The sequence below is a fragment of the Neodiprion lecontei genome, chromosome 2, assembly GCF_021901455.1.
Source record: "Neodiprion lecontei isolate iyNeoLeco1 chromosome 2, iyNeoLeco1.1, whole genome shotgun sequence".
Taxonomy (NCBI): Eukaryota; Metazoa; Arthropoda; class Insecta; order Hymenoptera; family Diprionidae; genus Neodiprion; species Neodiprion lecontei.
In genome coordinates this window covers 13,322,989-13,344,269 of record NC_060261.1, presented here as the reverse complement: position 1 = coordinate 13,344,269, position 21,281 = coordinate 13,322,989, and the positions used below count along the sequence as shown (strand labels likewise).

At 35.0% G+C, this 21,281-nt stretch overlaps 4 protein-coding genes across 8 annotated transcripts; 2 read left to right on the top strand and 2 right to left on the bottom strand.

Annotated features, from left to right (window-relative positions):
- The first annotated feature begins 1,034 nt into the window (after positions 1-1,034).
- LOC107227947 (transport and Golgi organization protein 11) lies at positions 1,035-6,465 on the top strand. 3 transcript variants are annotated; one of them, XM_015669271.2, is made up of 6 exons: positions 1,035-1,278; positions 1,641-1,871; positions 4,331-4,351; positions 4,955-5,049; positions 5,273-5,430; positions 5,983-6,465. In XM_015669271.2, exons 2-6 carry the CDS (start codon positions 1,646-1,648, stop codon positions 6,191-6,193), a joined length of 711 nt encoding a protein of 236 aa, XP_015524757.1. In that variant the 5' UTR covers positions 1,035-1,278; positions 1,641-1,645; the 3' UTR covers positions 6,194-6,465. The 3 variants fall into 3 exon arrangements, with proteins under 3 accessions (XP_015524757.1, XP_046587485.1, XP_046587486.1); XM_046731529.1 differs by lacking the exon at positions 1,035-1,278 and adding an exon at positions 1,392-1,413; XM_046731530.1 differs by lacking the exons at positions 1,035-1,278; positions 4,331-4,351.
- A 372-nt stretch (positions 6,466-6,837) lies between these two features.
- LOC107227938 (zinc finger protein 470) lies at positions 6,838-17,533 on the bottom strand. 2 transcript variants are annotated; one of them, XM_015669250.2, is made up of 14 exons: positions 17,352-17,533; positions 15,881-15,945; positions 15,416-15,724; positions 15,137-15,341; positions 14,847-15,049; positions 14,602-14,703; positions 13,917-14,432; positions 13,491-13,626; positions 13,145-13,417; positions 12,873-13,069; positions 12,612-12,794; positions 11,442-11,724; positions 10,888-11,007; positions 6,838-10,585 (listed from the first exon to the last, which is right to left on the bottom strand). In XM_015669250.2, the coding sequence occupies exons 1-14, from the start codon at positions 17,404-17,406 to the stop codon at positions 10,371-10,373; spliced, it is 2,862 nt and encodes a 953-aa protein (XP_015524736.1). In that variant the 5' UTR covers positions 17,407-17,533; the 3' UTR covers positions 6,838-10,370. The 2 variants fall into 2 exon arrangements, with proteins under 2 accessions (XP_015524736.1, XP_046587482.1); XM_046731526.1 differs by lacking the exon at positions 17,352-17,533 and adding an exon at positions 16,959-17,091.
- On the top strand, positions 17,255-19,224 carry LOC107227904 (palmitoyltransferase app). 2 transcript variants are annotated; one of them, XM_015669185.2, is made up of 2 exons: positions 17,255-17,368; positions 17,511-19,224. In XM_015669185.2, exons 1-2 carry the CDS (start codon positions 17,255-17,257, stop codon positions 18,504-18,506), a joined length of 1,110 nt encoding a protein of 369 aa, XP_015524671.2. In that variant the 3' UTR covers positions 18,507-19,224. The 2 variants fall into 2 exon arrangements, 1 of the variants encoding a protein (XP_015524671.2); XR_006902862.1 differs by having other exon boundaries at positions 17,271-17,396.
- A 23-nt stretch (positions 19,225-19,247) lies between these two features.
- On the bottom strand, positions 19,248-21,012 carry LOC107227914 (stromal cell-derived factor 2). The gene is made up of 4 exons (XM_015669196.2): positions 20,788-21,012; positions 19,945-20,140; positions 19,613-19,837; positions 19,248-19,521 (listed from the first exon to the last, which is right to left on the bottom strand). Exons 1-4 carry the CDS (start codon positions 20,876-20,878, stop codon positions 19,350-19,352), a joined length of 684 nt encoding a protein of 227 aa, XP_015524682.1. The 5' UTR covers positions 20,879-21,012; the 3' UTR covers positions 19,248-19,349.
- Between the last annotated feature and the right edge of the window lie 269 nt (positions 21,013-21,281).

Here is a 21,281-nt window from a genome sequence, read left to right as displayed (position 1 = left end):
TTATTTTTGTTTACAATACTCTCATATGCTAGATTTTTTAGATCGTTTTTAATTTCCTTACATTGTGCAACAATATACTCATTAAATTGAGGAGAATTATTATTACCAACAAATGCAGTAGTTGCATATCCTATCCTACCATGATAGAAGAGATCGTGTCTTACTTTCCCACCTTTTAATAATAAATTACTAGCAATCTTTTTTATGATTTTTAAGCTTTTACTTGATATTTGATCTGTATTGTCACAGTCTTGAGATTCATTGTTGGAAGAATTACTCGTTTCAGGTGCTGCAGTACTAGAGTTTATATACACAACACTATTAAGAACACCTGCTATTTCTTCAAATATAAAATTTATTACAGTTTTATTACAATCACCGTAACATGAATTTAGTCTTATCCCTTTCTTTAAGTATTTATCTGTTATGTGTTGAATAAGCCTTAAAGCACTTTTTTGGTTATATTTGAACTCATTTGGGACAGAGGCAGAGCTAGCTACGAACACAGCAACGCAAGAGCACTAAAAGATTGCTGACACTAATTTCGGAACGCACTCTACATTTCAGTGGCTACGCCATCATAGACATATAAGAGATGGACTGCGCGGTCCGTGCATCGAGATGAAGCCCTAATTAGACAGAGAAGGCAACAGTGGGAGCCGACCTTTCACTCTAATCGGTGGCTTGGCGGGGAAAATACCTAGGTTATGGAAGTACACCTCCCCGCTTGTCTTTTCATTTTCCCTGCCTGGTGGCTGCTCCCCACTCTTTCGACCGTGCAGCAGAGAGTTCGGCGCGCGCTGTTGCTTTCTCTTTCTAATTGAGGCTTCAGCTTGGTACACAGACCACGCAGTCTATTCCTATAAGTCTCTGTATACACCATACTGCTCAGCACGCGAGAGCACCACCTTTACCGACTGATTGTGATTTTGTTTTTTGCAATGCCCAAGTTTTCTGACAAAGGTACTAAAAAAACGAAGAATGAGATTACCCCGAACTTAAGAGATTACGGATCATAGCATAATGGACGTATTCTAAAATTTTTGCGTCCAATGCATCCAATACTACGTTTTTGCTGTTGGCATTTTCTCTGTAAACTTCGTGGTATGACAGGCTGGTATGAGCATGTCCAATTCTAAGTCAGTGGTTATCATCCGTTACGTAATTAACGGTCAGTTGAGAATCGAGCTTTGAAATTATCGAATATGGAACGTTTGGCATTCCGCGGCAAAGTTCGCTCGCTACTTTGATATTCATCTTCGGCGACAACAACGGCAGGTACGTAGATGTCGTCAAACAAGCATTATTTATTCAAATATGGCCCGATATATAAGCAAATTGATGTCAAAACCGCCCACTCGACGAATCGCACGATTACGAATATCGCAAAACACTGTCCTCCACTATTCGTAGGTTAGGTTTTAATTTTCAACCATCATTATATCACGTCAGGTTCGTCTGTATTTTTCGTATTGTATACAAAAAAGGGTTGAATTCAACGGCTGTTTGCGGCTCCGGTTGTCAAGATATAAATATTCCGACTTTCCAAGCAAAGAAGGTCGAATAGTGTCACGAATCTTGAAATCAGTGTCCACTACTTCTCTTTGTCTACATTTTTCTCGTTCTATTATCCATGTCAGGCAAAATGTCCAAGGCTCATAGTCCGACTCGATTCAATGGCGAGGCGGACAGCTTCTATGACTCGAACTTCACCTTGGATATAAACAAACGAATGAGGGTACCTAAGAGCATAAGAGTCAGCGGTGATTACACCGACGAGAATGTTCCTGGGATGAACGGCTCAAGCTGGAATCAGATGCTGGCGAACGAGAAATTCGAGATGCATGTACCAGACAGGATCCTTGTTGCTGGTAAGTTTTAATTCCATTTCAATAACTGGGTGGTGACACAAAGTAAAATAGGATATTCGCCAAAATCTTATGCTCAGTTGCTAACCCATTTGGCACTGGTTTATTTATAAATAGACATCCTAAGCACTCTGTTCTTTGGGTGTATAAATAGGCTGCCTCCTTATGTTTCTGTTCGTTGTTGTTAGTTTACGTTTTGACTTACTAGTCTTCCAAAAATATTGCCAGTCATTCTACGATGTTTTCAACTTGTTTGTGGTGCTTTACTCTTGAGAAATGTTGATTCTTTTGTTTTTGATTTCACCAAATGTGCGTTTCATAGTAAAAAAATGGTTTGTGATATTAATGAGTGTTTGGTTTTTGTTGTTTGTCAACTGAATTACCTTTCTTCTCTATGCGTCTTAATTTAGTAATGCTAACACAACGAAATGTTTATAAAGAAATCATTATTTTGCATCTTTAGAATTACGTTGACGGTGTTAAGTTTGCAAACTATTAAATAGATTATAAATGTGTTTTTCGAGAACCGATTCATTATGCCCTTCATTTATTAGTGATTCGAATTGAGAATTTTATTTTGAATTTTAGTCAGGGAAAGCCAGGGAAAAGTCAGGTAATTTTTATAACTATTTTCAGTGCCCACCTTGTTTACTGAATTTCAAACAATTCTAAAGTTGTGAGATTGTGATTTCTCTTCAAAATCCGTTATTATGTTAATGTTACAAATTTCAACCTCATTATTCTTACTTGTTTAATTATTGTTCACAATTTGCCCTGCAATTTCTTCTTCCGCCACTGTAACTTTCAATGTTATTCAAGGTAACCCAAAGCTACCCCCCCAGAAGCTACTAATGTATGCCTTGTGAAAATCTGTGACTAAAACGTTTTTTCTTGCTGATAGAGAATTTGTCGTTTGTGAATTGGAACCTTTTGAAATTGGCCAATCCGGTAGCATCTGATGGCGCAGAACAGCGTTGACTGATCGTCATTTGATTGTTATGCACTCAGCAACTGTCCTGAACTATCAGATACTAGTGGATTGGCCAATTTTAAAAGGCTGTAATTCGCAAACGAGAAATTTCCTGTAAAAAGTACAAAAACCCTACAGTCTCAGATTTTCATAGAGAACACATTGACAACATATGGGGCAATAGTCCTGAGTTTCCATGTATACATAAAAAAAATTTACAAAACTTATGGGGTTACATGGGTCTTAAAATTTCAAAGAATCCATTTTTTGAAATTTTTTTTATATAATAGTACAACATGTCAAAAATATTTTCCCATCGTTTCAAGTCAATTGGAGTAAAAGTCTAGGGAAGAGAGCCTTTGGAAATTTTCCTTTCATTAAGCTCGACTGGCTTGGAGCGTTGCAGGTATATCGTTCTTTTCTCAAAATTATATTTTTGAAGTCGGTGGACACGATTTCTCAGAAATTAATGCAGTGATGTTATTTAAATTTCGCACAGTTCTTCTAGATAGGATTGACTGGTGGACGAACAAAGGATTTTTTTTTTCTTTGATCACAACTCATTTTACAAGGCAATACATGATGTAAAGAGTAGCGAAAATCGTACTTTGCAAAAAGCTCTGCCAAAAATTGCAATTTCAAGTTTTTTTTAAGAATTCTTCGTTCATTCACTAGCTAAACTCACCTTCTAACAGAAAATATTGGTTTCTTGAATTCAAATGAAGCTACCATGAGTTATTGTGTCTACCGTGAAAGTACTGCGTCTCCGGTAACTAGTTCTGAGCGGCTGAATTTAAAAAATTCTTGGACAGAAATTTTATGAAATATCATTCATATATTGTTCTTTCATATGCCTCAAGTTTGAATAAAATAATTCTTTTATTATATTACAACAAAAAATAAAGAAAAAACGGAATTTTTGAAATTGCAAGACCCATGTAACCCCTTAAGATATGTAAAAAAACACTTGTTTTCTATGAATTTGTCGATACAATGGCCATTCGGTATTGAAGGTACTTGTAATTACTTTTTATGTTGCCATTATCTGTGCAAGTATATTTAATACTATTATTTACTTCGGACTTTATATTTCTTGTCTTTTATTTAAGGATCAATTCTACCCAGTATTCGCAAATATTTTTATTCTTACTTACTTACTATTATTAATGACTGTGACAATCCAAAAATACAAGATCCTTGTGGCATAACTTGTTTTTTTTGTCAGTTTCAAGAATGTTCTAATTTTTTCTGAACTATGAAACTGTGTGCATTAACCTGATTTAAAACTGCCAACATCTATACAGTATATCTTGCCCAGCTATTTTGTATGGTTTACATTGCATTTTTCCATTATGTTTCTTTAGTTTTTAATCAATATTATGACGTCTTATATAAGTGTAACTTCTTGTTTTCCCTTATATTGTCTGTAAACTATGTTTCATGTGTTTCACGTTCAACTCGGTTATCGTATACTATATTATGTATTTTATAGCTTTCACGGATCAGATCATGCGTACGTAGGATTATATTATCCCAAATTTCATAGGTATTCGATGTTTACTAGTATAGTTTGTGTCATCGGTTTAAGCCAGTGGTGATGGTTAAAATTAAGAGGAATCACAGGCAATTTTAAATTCTCAATACTGTACTAGAAAACAAAGTTTTCTAGATTCTTGATAATTTTTTTTTTATTCTCTTATTTTTAGTAAACACGGACTAATGTTACTATCCTGATAATCCTTCAGATATTAGAAATATCCTTTCAACGCCATTAGCTTTTCGAAATAAATCCCCTGCAATTGATATATCCTAGAATTTAATTAGAATTAACCGTCACTTGTAAATTTGAAAGAATGACATTTCAACTTCTCAATTTTTCTGAAATGTCTTCATTTCTTGTACACTATTATTCTTTGTACATGTTACCAAATATTCACGTATATTGGAAGTATTTCAGCAATTGTTTTTGCTTGATGATTATTTTTTCAAACCTTATTCCACCGAAATGTATTATTTGAATTACCGTCTTAGGAAAGTTGACATTTTTATTAGCTATTCGCATTGACGAAATGAGTAACAGCATTTGAACAAGCCTATTTTTCATTCCTTTAAACAGGACAGGATCAACACGTAGGTACAAAGGCTCCACCTAGAGAAATTATTTTGGAAAATTCCGTTATGCCGCCAGAGCCAGGCATGATCAGAGTCCAGGTAAGTACATGTATTTTCACAGAAATAGATCTGACTTTATTTTTGACATGTCCAAAAAAATGAACTCATGAAAGACCGTATTTTAGTTTACTAATAAAAGTTGTCTTTCAATGTATATACTTTGTTTTTCTTCTATTCTAAAAAGTTGAATATAACAGGGGTAGTAAATCAAGGAAAGTTAATGAAGTACTCATAAAATCTCTTTTATGTATATCAATTTCAGACTCCCCCCCGCATTTTGACATTGGACGATCATTTTTTCCCTGCCGTCGACGAAGAGGATCCAAATGAATTTACGAATGAAAATACAGAGACGCCATCGACCGTCTCTAGGTCTCGAGGCCGATACAATAACGACAATCAAATTGTCAGGCAAGTTAGGTAGGTGCATATACGGATTGGGAATTCGTGGGTACTGATTCTAAAATCATTCTCTCTTATCACAGTGACATGAGTGATGCAGCTCAATGTTTTCAGGATATACCTGAGGATTAATTTGCAACTGTTCAAAGGCAAAAATGTGTCGATCATGATTTTTATAGTATCAAAATAGTTTTGCAAAGATAAACTAACTTTTTCAGTTAGTCCACATAAAATATCGCACAGTTGTTACCTGGTACTTTTCACCCTACGAATGTTTTATTAGATTAGATCGAGGAACTCACGTCACTCTGTTGAAGATTTTTCAATAAAATGGTCTACTAAACTAGTTCATTGATCTCAGCAAAACTATTTTAATACTCTGAAAATAATGATTGAGTTTTTGCCTGTGAAATTACCGAAAATAAATTTTGACGTTACGTTATCGTTACAATTTAACCCAGCAACATCTGGTTCTATCACTTTTCGCTGTGACAAGTAATAAAATATCAGAATAAGGTCCCAGAGGATTGAGCGTATCACACATTTACCAGGGAAATATTGGTATTTCAGGGAACAAACGCCGTCGTACAATTCATTGGATGTCTCGTTGCCGCCGTCGGAAGAAATACAGCACCTCCGGCGTCAGGTCGGAAAGTTGACTCGACGTATTTTAGCGGTTGAAGTTGAGTCCCAACAGCGTCAACAACGGGACAAAATACTGTACGCCGTTGCATTGTCGTACTTCTTTCTAAAAACATTTTTCTGGCTAAGTAGGAACTAAGTTTTACGTTATGTATGATAATGCAAATTAATCTTATTACATGAAATACCAGTCTAAGGTCTACTAGAGTCTTTTATGTGTTTATGATTTTGGATGCAAAGATACAGACCAAAGATCTGACGTGGTATGACAGAGAACGAACTAAAAAAACCATAATCTCCCAGCTTTTTGGAACTGAGAAAAAAAGAAAAAAAAAAAAAATGTTTGTGTATTACCTCAGCTAACCACAGACTGAAATACCGATTATATATATATAATACCTTGTACAATTTGACAGTGATTTTGTTTATCGAAGTTATAATCAGCGCTTTTAACTTGAAAAAAAAAACTCAAGTACTGTTTTATAGATCGTTGAATCGAATGATTGCTTAATTATAGTTTGTTATTCCTATTGTACAGAATGATTTAGGTATATGATCGTAAAATGTTGAAAAGGAGATTCCTTGTCAAAAAATCTATGAATAAAGTTTCTTTTCAAGAAAATTTCGGGTGAACGATTTTTTTTTTTCTGCATCAAAAACATTATAAATATTCTTGTATGTATATTTTGATTGGTTAGGTTTTTTTCTATGCAATGAGAGTTCTTGGCAATACTCGAAAAATAATTTGTTTACTTCAATACATCAGAATTTTTCATTGTGAGCCTTACCTGTTGCTTTTGGAATAGCTTTTCAAACCAGTAGAAAAATCTATGAAAGTGGTAACAGTTAGCTAAAGTACGTTTGAAACTTTTTTTTTTTTTTTATTTCACCTGGTCGACGCACAAGAAGTCCAGGAATTCATGGAGAGATTCGGTATTATTGAAAAGTAATATAATTTAGAACTCTCCGAATTTTAATCAAAAAGGCGAATGAAATCTTCAATATCTACCCGATAAATATTGACATTCGAAAAGAATCTATCCAAAAAAATGTTCCAGTTATACCTGAATCTTCCTGTGTTACATGTTTGTTAATGTATATTTATATCGTATCATAATAGATATGTGCCATAGTACGCACGTAGGTTAAGGTGGCGCTACGTTTGGTCTTTTAATTTAATTTTCTATTTCACTTTGAAATACTCTTTTCCATCTTATTTATCTATTTACTGTTTTTTGAATTAATCCTTCCGTGTTTGATATCAAAAATTTTGTGGCGGTATTTATTGCATATTTTATTCGCAAAGTTCATTTTGAATTTTGACCTTTTACGTTGTTTTTTTTCTGTCCAATATCGTTTTTCGTTTTATCGTTTTATTCTATCAAATAATTACTTGTGCCATAGTAGAGAGTCATATTAATGGGTAAATTGAAAATTTGATCAAAATGAGACCTAACGTGTGCTGTGACCCCCTCCTCCCACCCCATGTGGTTATTACGCAATTAGCGTTATACAAACCCGTATGTAATTTACAAAATTCAACGTTAATCAAAAGTCCTGTTTATATTGTATGCTATTCTATTATACAATAATTAATATTGTATGTAGTCTTGTATTCGTAGCATAACTAACATTATAAATTATAGTATAATCTAAAACAACCCAAAACTGATTGTCGTTTTTTCCCCTTTTTTGCAATATAATACAAATAAGAAATCCGTAGACAAAAAAAAAAGACTATCACAGAATATACATTCTGATGTTCAAATGAATATTCTTATCGTATGGTTGTCAAAGTTTTTTCTCTTTACGTTGAGATTTGGATTTCTTTATTTTTATCACTCTGATAAAGGATGTAGACATATAAGTGTTTCAAATTTTACACCAGAAGAACATCCTGAACATAGGCTATGCATTTCAAATAGTCGTTTGTCCAACTATGACCGTTAAAATAGAATCAGTCGTTTTGAATTTATCAACACAATTTTTCATCGCCCCATTTTCGTAGAGCCCCGTTTTTTGAGTTGAATTTTCTCAAAGCCCACATAGACAAATATCTGAAAATTTTAAGTACCATGGCAACATCTCATGTATTCTACCGATCCTAACCACTTTTTTCGGACAACCTTCAATATCCCAGACTGCGTAATATTATTACTATCATACTTTAGATCGTAATGTGCTAAGTAGCGGTAGTCAAGTACGTCGTACGCAGTTGTCTGAATCTCAATCGTGATATATAAAAGTGGTATTCAGAAAAATACAGATACCCAATAGAACAGGAAGAAGTATAGACAGGCTATACATACAAACACTTTGTATATTTATCATTTATTAACTCCCGGCCTAAGGGCTGTTTTGAATAACATAACATAACAAGTACCAATCATGTATATAATATATCTTAGGGTTGTGCAGTTTCCCAAAATCTCGGGGAAAAATGTCTGGGTTCGGGACGGGTTTGTATCGGATCGGGTTTTTTAGTGATACCGGAATGGTCGAGAAACCCGGAATATTCGTAAAACCGAAATCTGAGAAACCCGAAACCCGAAATGAATAGTACATCTAAATGACATTAGTATTGTCAGTAAAAAGTATATCATCAGTCATCAGGGAATCCCAAAAATTTCTACAAAACTGCTATTTTTAGGGAATCCCGAAAATGACGGGAACCCGACCCGAAACTAATAGAATTTTCCCGGACCGACCAACCCGAAGAATTCTGGTAACCGCACAGCCCCAGTATATGTATATACACATATATCTATATATATATGTATACATAAGTATGATAAAAGTGGGATAATAATATTTTTTAAATATTATCTTATGGTATTTTGCATAATAATATCTCTGTTATTTTCTTCTGTTTCTCTATCTACATGTACTTTCACAACATGTATCACAGTAACATCAGTCTTACGCATTTTTTACTTACTACATATTTTTTTTTTCTTTTACGTGTATAATATATATGTCTATTTTAGAGTTCAAGTATTTATTTAACATATGTATATGTATCTATACATACATACATAGGTATAAGCATACCAGCTTTTTGAACAGGCACTCTTTAGATGTACTTACATATAGGTATGTACATATACTAAGGATGTCTTATTCTAATATATTTATTGCAATTGATACAAAAGTGGCTACGAGGTATGGACAAAAATACTTTATACAAAAGTTGTCGGGAGTACGTTGTGCAGTATTTATAAATTTGTTTCAGGTTGGCGCGTGTCGGAAATTTCGGGATCATATTATTTATTTATTTTTATAATCATTTTTGTCAACGTAATCGTAACCAACTAACTTTTGACTAAAACATTTTTCTCTATTCTGGTTTATTACCATGTTTTGAGCTCTAGCAGTGGATTTTCCACGAAAATGGGATACCATAAAAACATTGATATCGAATTTATATTTACAAGTCATGTTGGTAATTAAAAATCATATTTTTTCTACCAAACGACAGAAACGCATTGAAGCATATAAATTATAGATTTTCAATTTTTACAAAATTTTAAATAGTGTAAAAATATGACGGCTTAATGTTATGAACAAATTCTCATGTTTAATGAATAAAATTAATTACTTTAGATTATTCTTAAAAAATCGATTGAAATTAAGAACAAAGCGATTATTGCTATCATAATAGAAATAAATTTGATATCTGCATTTTAAACTGCAAATAATAACCAATTAGTTACGATGAAAATTCTAATTAGTAGAATGAATTTCGTTAGTACGTATTAGACTTACAAAATCGTTGCTTGCATACGTTAGACATACAATATACATAGAATATATAACATACTAAAAGTATTTATGTAGCTAATATCACAGATTATGGCAGTCCTTGTGGTACATTAGAAAACTGCCGTATGTTCACTTCGAGTACTTCGAGAAAAATGCAGAAATTGAATAACATTATGGCCAACTTGTCTAAAGCCTATTACTTATAACTTTGTACATGGCTGATCTGATCTTTTTTTCAGAAGTTTGACGTTTCTTTAAATGTCGATAGTAAACATAATTTCAAAGCCCTTTGATAGGGCTTCTGTTTTGATTTTCTGTTTAATTGAGTGGTGATTTTACTCCTTCTCTTTCCAAAAGAGTTCATTAGAATTTATAAATAATTTGGTGAAATTTTTAGATATTCCTTTAAAAATATGCAGAAATATTTTGCCGCCAGGAAATGTCGATGTTGATCAATCTTCCCGTTTTGCTTAAATTTTACTTGAACGTTATCGTAAAAACGTTCAATTGTGCTAATAATTTTTAATAACAAGTTAGATAAAGCAAACTTATCACTAATATTCGGAAATTGTTGGGGCGTTATCTAGTACGTAGAACATAATATCACCACCGTCCTCTCCAAATATATAGGCATTGCCAAGTACAGATTCTGCCAGACGCGCATCCGACTCGCTAATACTCAGCTGCGGCACCTCAGTCAGAGACAAATCTGAATTCGTTATAGATCCTGGCTGTTCGATGCCTGCCACTTGCAAAAGAATTTCGTGACCTAGGATTGCAATATTGTTTTTAAACCCTACTAGCTGAAACTGCCACAAGCAGTCTCACATGAAAAAATATTTTTTCAAAAGCTGGACATATTTCTTGGTCAAATTAATTGAATAACAGCAGTTTTGAAAAATTTTGTCTTTTTAATTGTTGCAGATACGTAAATAAATTTACTAATGACCTTCCGGGCTTAAAGCCCTTGTTGCGATGCTTAGAACTTGTCGAATTAAAAAAAAAAAAAGTTTCCCCACTTGAAGGATTAAAGTAATCTCAATTGCAAATACAATACCCAAATTTGCTCACCAGTTATCGAATTGCAATTGGCTTCATCCTCCGTGGTAAGTTGCACCACACTGTCAGTTTGAGGTGTCTGTAAAAATGCAGTATCGTCTATTCCCGTGACAGACAGCAGCATAGCGCCATCTAAAATTAGGAAAAAAAAATTAGTAATCTGGCTGACCTTGATGAGTCAGCCTACACTTGCCGCTCAGATGTGTTTCTACCTCAGAAAACATTATTACCTAAACAATATATTTCCTTCTCTTTGTTGTATACGCATAACTCGAAAATTGCTAGTTCGACTCGAATCCAAAATCTAATCAGTTCTAAATTAAGAGAACTGCGTCGTTTGAGACCGATATCATCGAAATCCGTTCATTCATTCTACAGATATTGTGGGACAAAATATTGATCACACATACACACACCCAACATTCACTGGAAAATGTTCAGAAGTAATTTTTCAGACCTCAAAACATGGAAACCTGATAAAAAGTCACTAAGAGAGGTGATTGAGTCTAAAATGTTTGACTTTTGTTTTTTATCGATCCATTTAATTGAAATGATCGAGAAATTACCTTGCGCATTGTCCGTGTCCCCAAAATCCTTATTATTCACATCTTCGTAATTCACCAAAAATTTGTTATCCTCAATCTGTGCCTGATTAATTGGTTCAACAGGAGCTTTTTCTGTTAACTGATTAAGAAATCCCGGCTTATCCCAGTCCTCTCTCAAGGCATTATGTTGGCGTTCGAAGTGCCTTCGCACGCTATGTCTGTGTCTGAACGCCATTCGGCAATACGGACAGCGATAAACAATCCCGCTATGACTCGTCTGCGTGTGACGTTTCAACTGACATTCCTGCAGATCATACAAGTGAATTTAGAAACGGTTAAATTCCTCATGAATGAAACAGGTAGTGTTCTGACCATCACGTCAGGCACGCTAAACCCAGGCTCTGCACTTTCATTTTTAAGTCAACTTTGAGTAGTAGCTTTTGATACGAGAAGAGTATCTAATAGCCAACGATCGTATAGCTAAAAGATACTAGTTCTGTCTCCACTTTGAATTCTGAAATTTGGAAGGTGATCGATAATTGTTTAACTGCACTCATTTTACACGAAACAATCTTTTTCAACAATCGTACTATAACTTCAATACCGTTTGTATTGTTTTAATCAAACTTGGTACACACTCTAATGCAACATGTAGTTTTCACATAAATTAAAGACTTGTTAAATTTCGTGATATTACTTACTGATTGGAAATTTTTGCACTTTTTATATTATAACTCACAGGGTTTAGTTCGGACGTTGTTCTAGTTCTTACGAAAAATACTTCCCAGAATATAATATGTACCAATGTCATTAAAAACGTACCAACGGTGTCGAATTTAATGGGTGAAGAGAGATGAAAACGTCGTTTCGGATAAAATGAATACAGTGAAAACATTACGAACTATTCTCAAATTTCAAAGCCCAAATTAAAGTTAAAATCAGTGTCTTTCAGTCGTATAATCGTTGGTTATTTGAGTACCTTCCCGTATCAATGGCAGCTATTTAAAGTTTTCTGAAAAACCAATCATGAAAGGGTGACCTCCCCCTTTAAATCATCGATTCAAGTTCGACTCATTTTCTCGGAAATTGTGCGGAAAAACTTTTCAAAATTTCACAATACAATATCTGGTCACCATATTAACATTTTCGCAAATTTCAGCTCATTTTAGGCAACGTTGTGTATTACCTCACCTTATGGAAGGATTTAGGACACGTTGCACACATGAATTGGGCAGGCTTAGTGTGGCTTTCAATGTGCTTGTTGTATTTGAGCTTGTTTGCAAACTGTAGAGAGCAGAGAGAGCATTTGTACGGTGTTTTTTCACTGTGAAATTTGGTATGGTGCTTTTGGTAGTTACACTTCTGAAAGAAACTCTGAAACAAGGGGTGCAAAGGTATATATAACCATTTTACTACAAGGTTCGAGCATCTCAACCACATCTGCAAACTCACTTTATCGCACTTGTCGCATTGGTATTTCTTGTTCCCATGTAAAAGCATGTGGATGTCCAGAGCTTTTTTGCTTTTCAATTTCTTCCCGCAAATGCTGCACGGTATTTGCGCTGCCTGATGAATTGCTTTATGCTCTTTCAGAACACCAATGCGATGAAATCTTCGCTGGCAAATGTCACACTCGTAAGTTCGCTCCCCTGAAAGACAACCATATCGAATACACCTCTCGCCACAATAAATTCGGTTACAGCGGAGCTTCTTTCACTGCTCACCGTGCGAACTGAGGTGCTGCTTCAAGCTGTACGGAGTTTTAAAAACGTCACCACACTTCTCACATATGACAGGTTTCTCCGGCGGTTTTTTTCTCACCCGTTTCGCCGCTGGTTTCGGGTTTTCGTGTAACTTCAGGTGCCGATTCAAGTGCGCTCTATGCACAAACCGTTTGCTGCATTGTAGGCACTCATGCTTTGGAGTCAAACATTTGTGTGCCTCAAGTTCGGACTGCGATGAAAACGGAGAATGGCACCACTTGCAATTATTCCAAGCTGCAATGTAAAAGTACACATTCGGTTAAAAAACATCTTCAGAAAAGAAGCAAACATCTTTGATTATGCATACCTGTGTGCTTGACCATGTGTCTTCTTAAGTACTTTTTCAACATAAAAGGTTTCTGGCAGTACGGACACTCGTAATGGTAGTCCAATTTTTGGGAAAAACACGTGTGTGACAGCAAATTCTCTTTTCTGGCAAATACCTGCGATACAAGGAAAATTGATATCAAATAATCCTCAAGTCTGTTCAAGTGGTGCTTCCAAACTTTAAGATAAGGTACTATTCAGTGAAAAAAAGACCGTGCAGAAAATTGTAAGCAAAATTTTATCCCGAAACATTGATCCTCTTTTAAACCTTATCGATTCTTTTCTGTCATTTCATACCTGCTTACCAGATTCATGATGAAAAAAAAAAACGATAAATCTGATGGAGAATGATAAATATACAAAAAAACAATAAAAAAAAAGTCTTAGCTGTCTTGTATCTACTCACCAGTAGACAAGCAGGGCATATGAATTCCCCAGTGTGTTTGCGCAAGTGACGATATAAGTAGTCGACCTTCTCGAATTTCTTATCGCATATATCACACTCAAGGTTGTCAATTCTTTTGTTAATATTGTCGACATCAGGCACAATATCTAAAAGCTCTGAGGCAAGCTCTTCGACGTTAAACTTTACAGAATCCGAGGCTGAAATATTTTCCACTGAAAGCATAGAGTCAGTCATTGTGTTCAGTCCTAAATTCATGTTTAGACATTGATTCTCAAGGATCGATTTGAGTGACGAATTCTCTATCAGTGAACCATTGTTCTGGAGTAAATCATTCACGTTTATAGAATTCGTGTCTAAAATCGGTAGATCTGAGTGATGAGAATCTTTATCATTCGGCGTTGAAGTTGCTAACAAACTGCTCTCTGTTATTGCCTTTCCGGCTTTGAATTTCTCTAATATATCTTTCATCGCTTCCGATGTCTGTCCTTCGGAATCACTTATATTCAGGAAGATGGTCTGAAAATTAACAATCATTGGATGACCAAGAAATGAATGACGTTTTATAAATTGTGAAGATTTTTTTTTTCATAGTGTTTCAAAATCTAAAACTAATGTTTTATTTTTTTTCGCAAACTGCACAGGATATCATAACTACATATTTGACAATCTTCAAGTTCTTACTTACTTGTGCATTTTGTTGCTGTTGACTTTCGGATGTCGGTATTCCAACTACACTGTCGTTGGATGATTCCTCCGGGTGTTTGGAACTCTTGTGACGTTCCAAGGCCTGTGATCAGAGACACAAAACAGAGTTGTCTATAGTATACATTTTTTTGAAAATTATCTCCCATAGGTGATTCAGATTTTATTACACTAATCGTGAGTTTAAAGCTAAGTGCATAACAGATATGATAAATTTTTACAAATTACCGTCACATTGTTACATTTCTTGTTACATATATTACAATAAACGCCAATCAATGGCTTATAATGCTCCATTAAATGCTTGGCATAAGCGACGACAGAGCAGATAACAGTTGAACAAATTCTGCAGTTCCACGTTGCTTTATCATCCCTAGCTCCGAGATGCTGTGCAGGCAATTTCTCAGCCAATTCCTGAGCGACATCTTTTTCTGGTAATAATTCAGATGGATTATTATTAATTATTACCACTGGTGTTAGCATTGTTTTACTTTCCTTCAAATCTCAACTGTACCCACTTAGTAACCCAATCTGTTCGCCATTTTTCTCTGTCTTTATCACTTGTTGGATTTCTGAATTTGGTATAGTTGCGCTGACATTAGCAAAGTCAGCGTTAAACACTGGCATCTTCATCCTCAACGCATAATAAGGTGCGTACCAAACTCTCAGCTCCTCGCCTATGGCTATTGTGCGCATCGCGGTGTAAAAAATATCCTGTTCCACCTAAAGAGGTTGAAAGAAAAAATAAATGCGTGACCTAAGTGTAAACAAGAGCTGAAAGTATTTCAAAAGCTTACCTGATAGCAGATCAGATTTTGCTCCTTGGCGTTTGACGCCGGGCCAACAAAACACATCCAATTTGAGCTGTTCTCGTTTGAATAATCCAGATGATATGTTTCAGAGGTAGATTTGCCAAATACTCTAATTGGGAAATGGGTTAATGGATTCATTGTCCATATTCTTTTAGCGTAGAGTGGACCAAACGTTGTTCCTCTGGGCAGTTCGATCCTTGTTGTGACCGTCATCAAACCATCTGCCATTTTGGTGATTTCCAGATTTTCAGGTAGTGTTTGTCTCGCCCTTGACAAGACTGGTGCATCTTTAACCTGACCATTGCAGAAGAAAAAATCAACAACAAACACTTATTAGAAATGATCGATTTGTTGGGCTGCAAATTGTATTAAGCGGACACTTTCTTTCTTGTGTTTTCAAAACAGTCACTTCAGATATAAAGCAAAAAAGAAACACAGGTCCCTCCTTACATAATGAAGATCCAGTAAAAACGGACATGTTGTCGTGTCATGTTGCTGCCCGCAAACACTGCAAGCTGAAAATTAATTAACATTTCAAGAAATAATCCTTATTTCTTGATAGATGAAATATGTGAAAACCGATAACAGATATACTGTTTGGAATTTACAGGAGTAGACGTGCAAAGATCATGTCAATGGTGACATGAAGCTAAAACACGTAACTTTTATCGCACTTCCATAGTCGTCATGAAAAATTTACTTTTATTCAGAAATATAAATATTTACATGTGCAAAGAATGTTTCGAAGAATTTTTCTCTTCACTATCTTAGCAATAATCTGTGTACATTCTTTATATCTATGACATTAAAAATAGAATTTTGTTTATTAACACACAAAATCACATATGCAAAGAAATTTTGTGTTCGGAGAATTGGAAATATTTGTTACATGTGCTTGGTAATCAAGTGGTGTGTAATACAAGGGATCATGCCATCAATATCTTTCGAAATTATTTCGTAATCTCCGAAATCACACTGAAATCAGTAATATTAAAATAAAATTTTGTTTTATTGATCATTGGGAGTCATGAGAAACCATTTAGGATTACAAAAATCTCTTTATAATTTTACGAAATCACATGAAAACTAAGAAATTGTGAGAAATCGCGTAATCAAAGTAAAATTAATTGTCAAGTAATCTCTCGTAATTCCCCTATAAAATGTGAATAATCATGAAATATGTAATCACGCTGACACTTTCAATTTTTAATTCAGTGAAACACCCCTTGTTGGTAATTGTAGAGAATTGATTTTCATTCTCAAATATAATAATTTCACATTCGCAAAACATATTTCGAAGAATTAATTACTGTCTCTGTTGTCTCAAAAATATTCCTTTAGCATGCTTTGTAATTACAGGAATTTCATTTTTATTACACGTAAAATCTTCGAGTATATTTTTGTGCAGAGATTTTTTGGTCTATCCTGGCGAGAAAAAATTAATTTTTTTTTTACAATTTTAAAAAATATGCCAGTATGAGAAATTTATTGAAAAATGGATGTTTCGTAATTATTCAAAAATTTTTACTAGATTGCCGATCCTTCTGGACTTTTTTTTGTACATTATAGTTGAAATTTTCTAGTTGGATGCCAGGCACAAAGGAACAGAAGTACCATTTCGTAATCACCGAACGATTACTCTGTTGAATAATGATTGTAAATATGGGATAACAACGAAACTATAAATTACAGCTTTGGACCACGTGTCATTTCGTGATATATGCATGTATATACATATATAATTGTTCATTTGTTTGGTGTTTGTTTTTATTTCGCTTTGTATATAATGCCCAGGTCGGCCGAACTGGTGGCGAAAATACGTGAATGACCGTTGCACGGAATTTATTTCACGGGATCGCAACTGAACGTAGACGGGCCGATTGCCTCTGTTGTCAAGGCGGCTCCGTCCCCTCGGTCCTACCTGACAAGCTGACTTCAGTATCCTTGCTTTTTCGCACCACAGCAGGTAAATTCATCTCCGATAAATACCGGTTTAAGATTATCCGAGTCGACAATTCATCATTTGTTAAACTAAATACGGCTCCCAATTCTTATACCAAAATCCTGATCGCTATTACAGATATGTTATCCAACATGGCGTCGTAGCAGTTTGCAGCCCTGTTTTCTAACGGAAAACGGCCGTTACGAGAAAGCGCGGGATTCCAGAAATACTGTTCAAATCCGCCACTTCGCCGTAAAAATAATTATGCAGAATAAATTTATTCTGACGGTCATCAGATTCTGTCCAGTCTTCAGTTTGATATTTAGTTTTTTTGTCGTCGCTTCAACGTTAACGATAAGCGAAGAAATATCACCAATTTTCGTATTTCTTTGCGCGCAAGTCTACGCAAATTGGTTTTCGATACACAGAATTAGTCGGACAACCATCGTAATCGCCTCGAACTCAAACTTATCAGCTCAGGGCGATTCTTTCGCGGTTCAAGTCCAGACCGATGATTCATCCACGATTTGTCGCGTTCCCACAATTAAACCACCGATAAACAAAAACGACAAGTTTTGGTACTGCGAAAAATGTATTCAGTACACTTCTCGCCCCACCCGACATTGCGTTCACTGCAAAAAATGCTCTCATTATCGCGATCACCATTGTTTTTTGCTTGGCGGCTGCATACTGCGGCAGAACATGGGCAGCTTCATTCTAATTTGTCTCTACACTTCATTCGCCTCAATTTACTCCTTGATCATTATCGGTTCCTACTTGTATGATCATCTGGACCATTTTTTCGGAGCTAACTCGGGCGCCTTCCAACTCATTTTGCACTTTTCCTTCCCGTTTGCTCTGGCGCGGTTTTTGTTGTACGGCCAAGAGTCCTGTGTTGTCTTAGTAATGCTGTTCGATTTACTCTTTGCTGTCTCATCCATCTGCCTGATATTCGGGCTGTGGAAATTTCACGCTTGTCTAACTGGCCGGCAACGCTACTATCCTCATTCCATCAAAAAATACAACATCATCGAAATATTCGGGAGTTATGGTCTCTGGAATTTCCTCTTTCCATTCAACGGCTTTTTCAGGGCTAAAAAATTACACGAAACAGGCATATGGAAAGAAATGTAATCATTTCTCATTCTGCGTATGATCATCATTCCCCATGTGTGAAAAAACTTTTTTTTCACTGCCGAATCGTCGTAACATCGAAAAATGATGTCTTGAGGCTGGAGAAAAAGAACGTAAATTCTCAAAAGTTTCCTCCTAAAGTACAAGTTTTCTATGTGGTTTCGTCTAATAGGCCTCTCGCCACTTTGGTTGTAATTAATTGCTGATTATATAAGAACATTCATGCATAAAATCACGTAACAAACAAAATCTGTTGAATATTTTCGCCTTAAATATTAATTTCATTGTTTTCCAGTGAAAACTGTAGTGTGCAGCGATATATTATTTTTAGAGTAATAGTGAAGTACCTACGAATTTTCAATAACATGACGTATTCTAAACCGAGGACATGAAAGCGTGTTATGTGAAATTGCACATCTGGAGCTCCATATTTTGGGTCAAGGAAAGAGCCCTACCAATTTTAGCAGAATTCGAAATCTGGTGGTCTGATACTTTTCTTATGAGTGTGGATATCTATGATTTTTTTTAAATCGAAGTTAGGACATTGAAAGAATATTGTTATTAAATTAAATGACAACATTCTGTCTCTTTCTCATAATGTATATAATATGTATAATCGTTTAGTATTATTTTGCTTCTTTGAACCTAAGTGAAATAGATAAATCAAATGTAAATTCTAAGAACTGTAAATATACTAGATTCATAACGTTTTGCTAAGGAAAAAAAAAAAAAAAAAAGAAATAACTATTTATTCGATTTATTCAGTTTCATCTTCGTTTTCCTCTTTATTCATTACTGCGATATAAAATAAATAATTACTGTAATTAATTTGTCTAATCGAGTTTAGAGTTCCGTATGTTGATAGGTATGTTGCGCCTTGAAGTCGCTGGGGTGTATGAAAAGACCTTCCATTGATTTCCAATTTGAGTTGTCTCCCATCGGTGTGTACATTCCAACGACTTCAACTTGGCCAGTTATTGGATTGCCGTAAGTTCTTTCACTGCTTGATAAGTACCTGAAGTATAAAATTGATTCATATTAAACTCACATGCTGAGTTTCGTGCCTGTTTCAGGTTTTCGCTGTATATCCCTTTTATGAAACTCACACGTTCGTGTCAATATGCTTCAGCATTATTGGATTATCCCTTTCCCAAAATTCACTCTGGCAAACCACTAGCCAGTCATCCCCTGTGTCCCCTTCGCCTTTTTCATCGCCGTATGCTGATATTTCCTGGTTACCACTCAAAGGTGAGCTGAAGTGGTGCGAATGCAGATTTTTCTTCGTTGATAGATGCTCCAATCTCACTATATCTCCACATTTTATTGGTTTTCTGTTTCAATATATGTATTACAAAGTTTAAAAACATGCTTTGAACCAGTCAATATTATGCTCAGTCTTGTGCTAAGCCCTTTTTGGATAATGAATATGGATTATTACCCTCGGATACATTGCTTTCCAGTTTCAGCTTTTACAAGCCAATGTGAGTTACCATCTTCCTGAATTTCTGTTGCTGTAACAGATTGCTGACCGCTTCCAGTTCCGTACTTTATACTATGCGAATGCAGTCTGACATTAGAGCCAATGTTCAGAAGTTTTAATACTGATCCACAGGTTACATAATTTGTTCCCTTTGCTGAAATAATAATTGAATATGAAATTTGTGACATATAAGTAGTTTCATAAAATTTTTGATATTGAAAATTTTGCTGAAAGACCAGAGTTTTCAATATTTAAAACTGAATTCATTAAGGGGTTCATTTTGAAAAGTTCCAATGTACAAAGTATTTCATATTTTTTTAAGGATATACTATTTGAATTAAAAATAGGATAAAATCAACATCAGAATGTTTTCAAAAAATAATAATCTTTCCGGATATCCCCTGATTTTTTCAGTTTACTTTATAATTTCTAAATCATGTCTATGATAGAATTTAATTTTTCTGAAAATGCTTTTTGGTATTATATTATATTTCTCTCATTTTTCGTGCATTACTAGTCAAAAATTTTTTGAAATCCTAAACCACTAAAAAGTCACAATCCACAAAAATTTTCTCCGAGTTTTTCATCCAATTTTAGAGAAAAATTTAAGGATTTTCGCAGTATAACAGAAAAAAAATTCTACTAGCAATATTTGTAATTTAAGAAATTATTCACTCATAAAATTCAGTTGGTAAAAAATGTTTTTGGATCCGTGACATTTGCATCTTATTTAGATTCAAACCTCCTATCGAGGTACGAGAATGAAATTTAAAGGTGAGTAAAAACAGTAAATATATTTACCATATACATTTTGTGCGTTTAGAACAACAATCCATGGAATTGTGAAATACAGCAAACTGCAGCATAGAAGATTCGTCTTCTGCGTGGACATTTTCGAGTTTACAATTACTGTGTACTACCAGTTAAAATACGTGGTGAAACGTGACTGGTGTGAATGAGTTATCAGTCTCCGTACTAGCTTGAGAAGTTACCACGTTCCGGCAATAGAATTACAATGGATTACAACAGATGCAGCCAATGAGATTCACGTCTACATAGCATGGCCAATGCGCTATCCAATTAGCTGCAATTCAGCATAAGATGGCCGCTGCACGCAGCTAATCCACTGATCCGACGATCAAAATTGCTATAGCACACGGCCAATCAGGTTCAATTCAATTCAAGATGGCCGCCGCATACAGTCATCCGATTCGAGTATCTGGCACACGGTAGACAAAGACAGAGCCTTTCACAAACTCTATAAGTATGACAAAGATGTTTGACATTGACAGTAC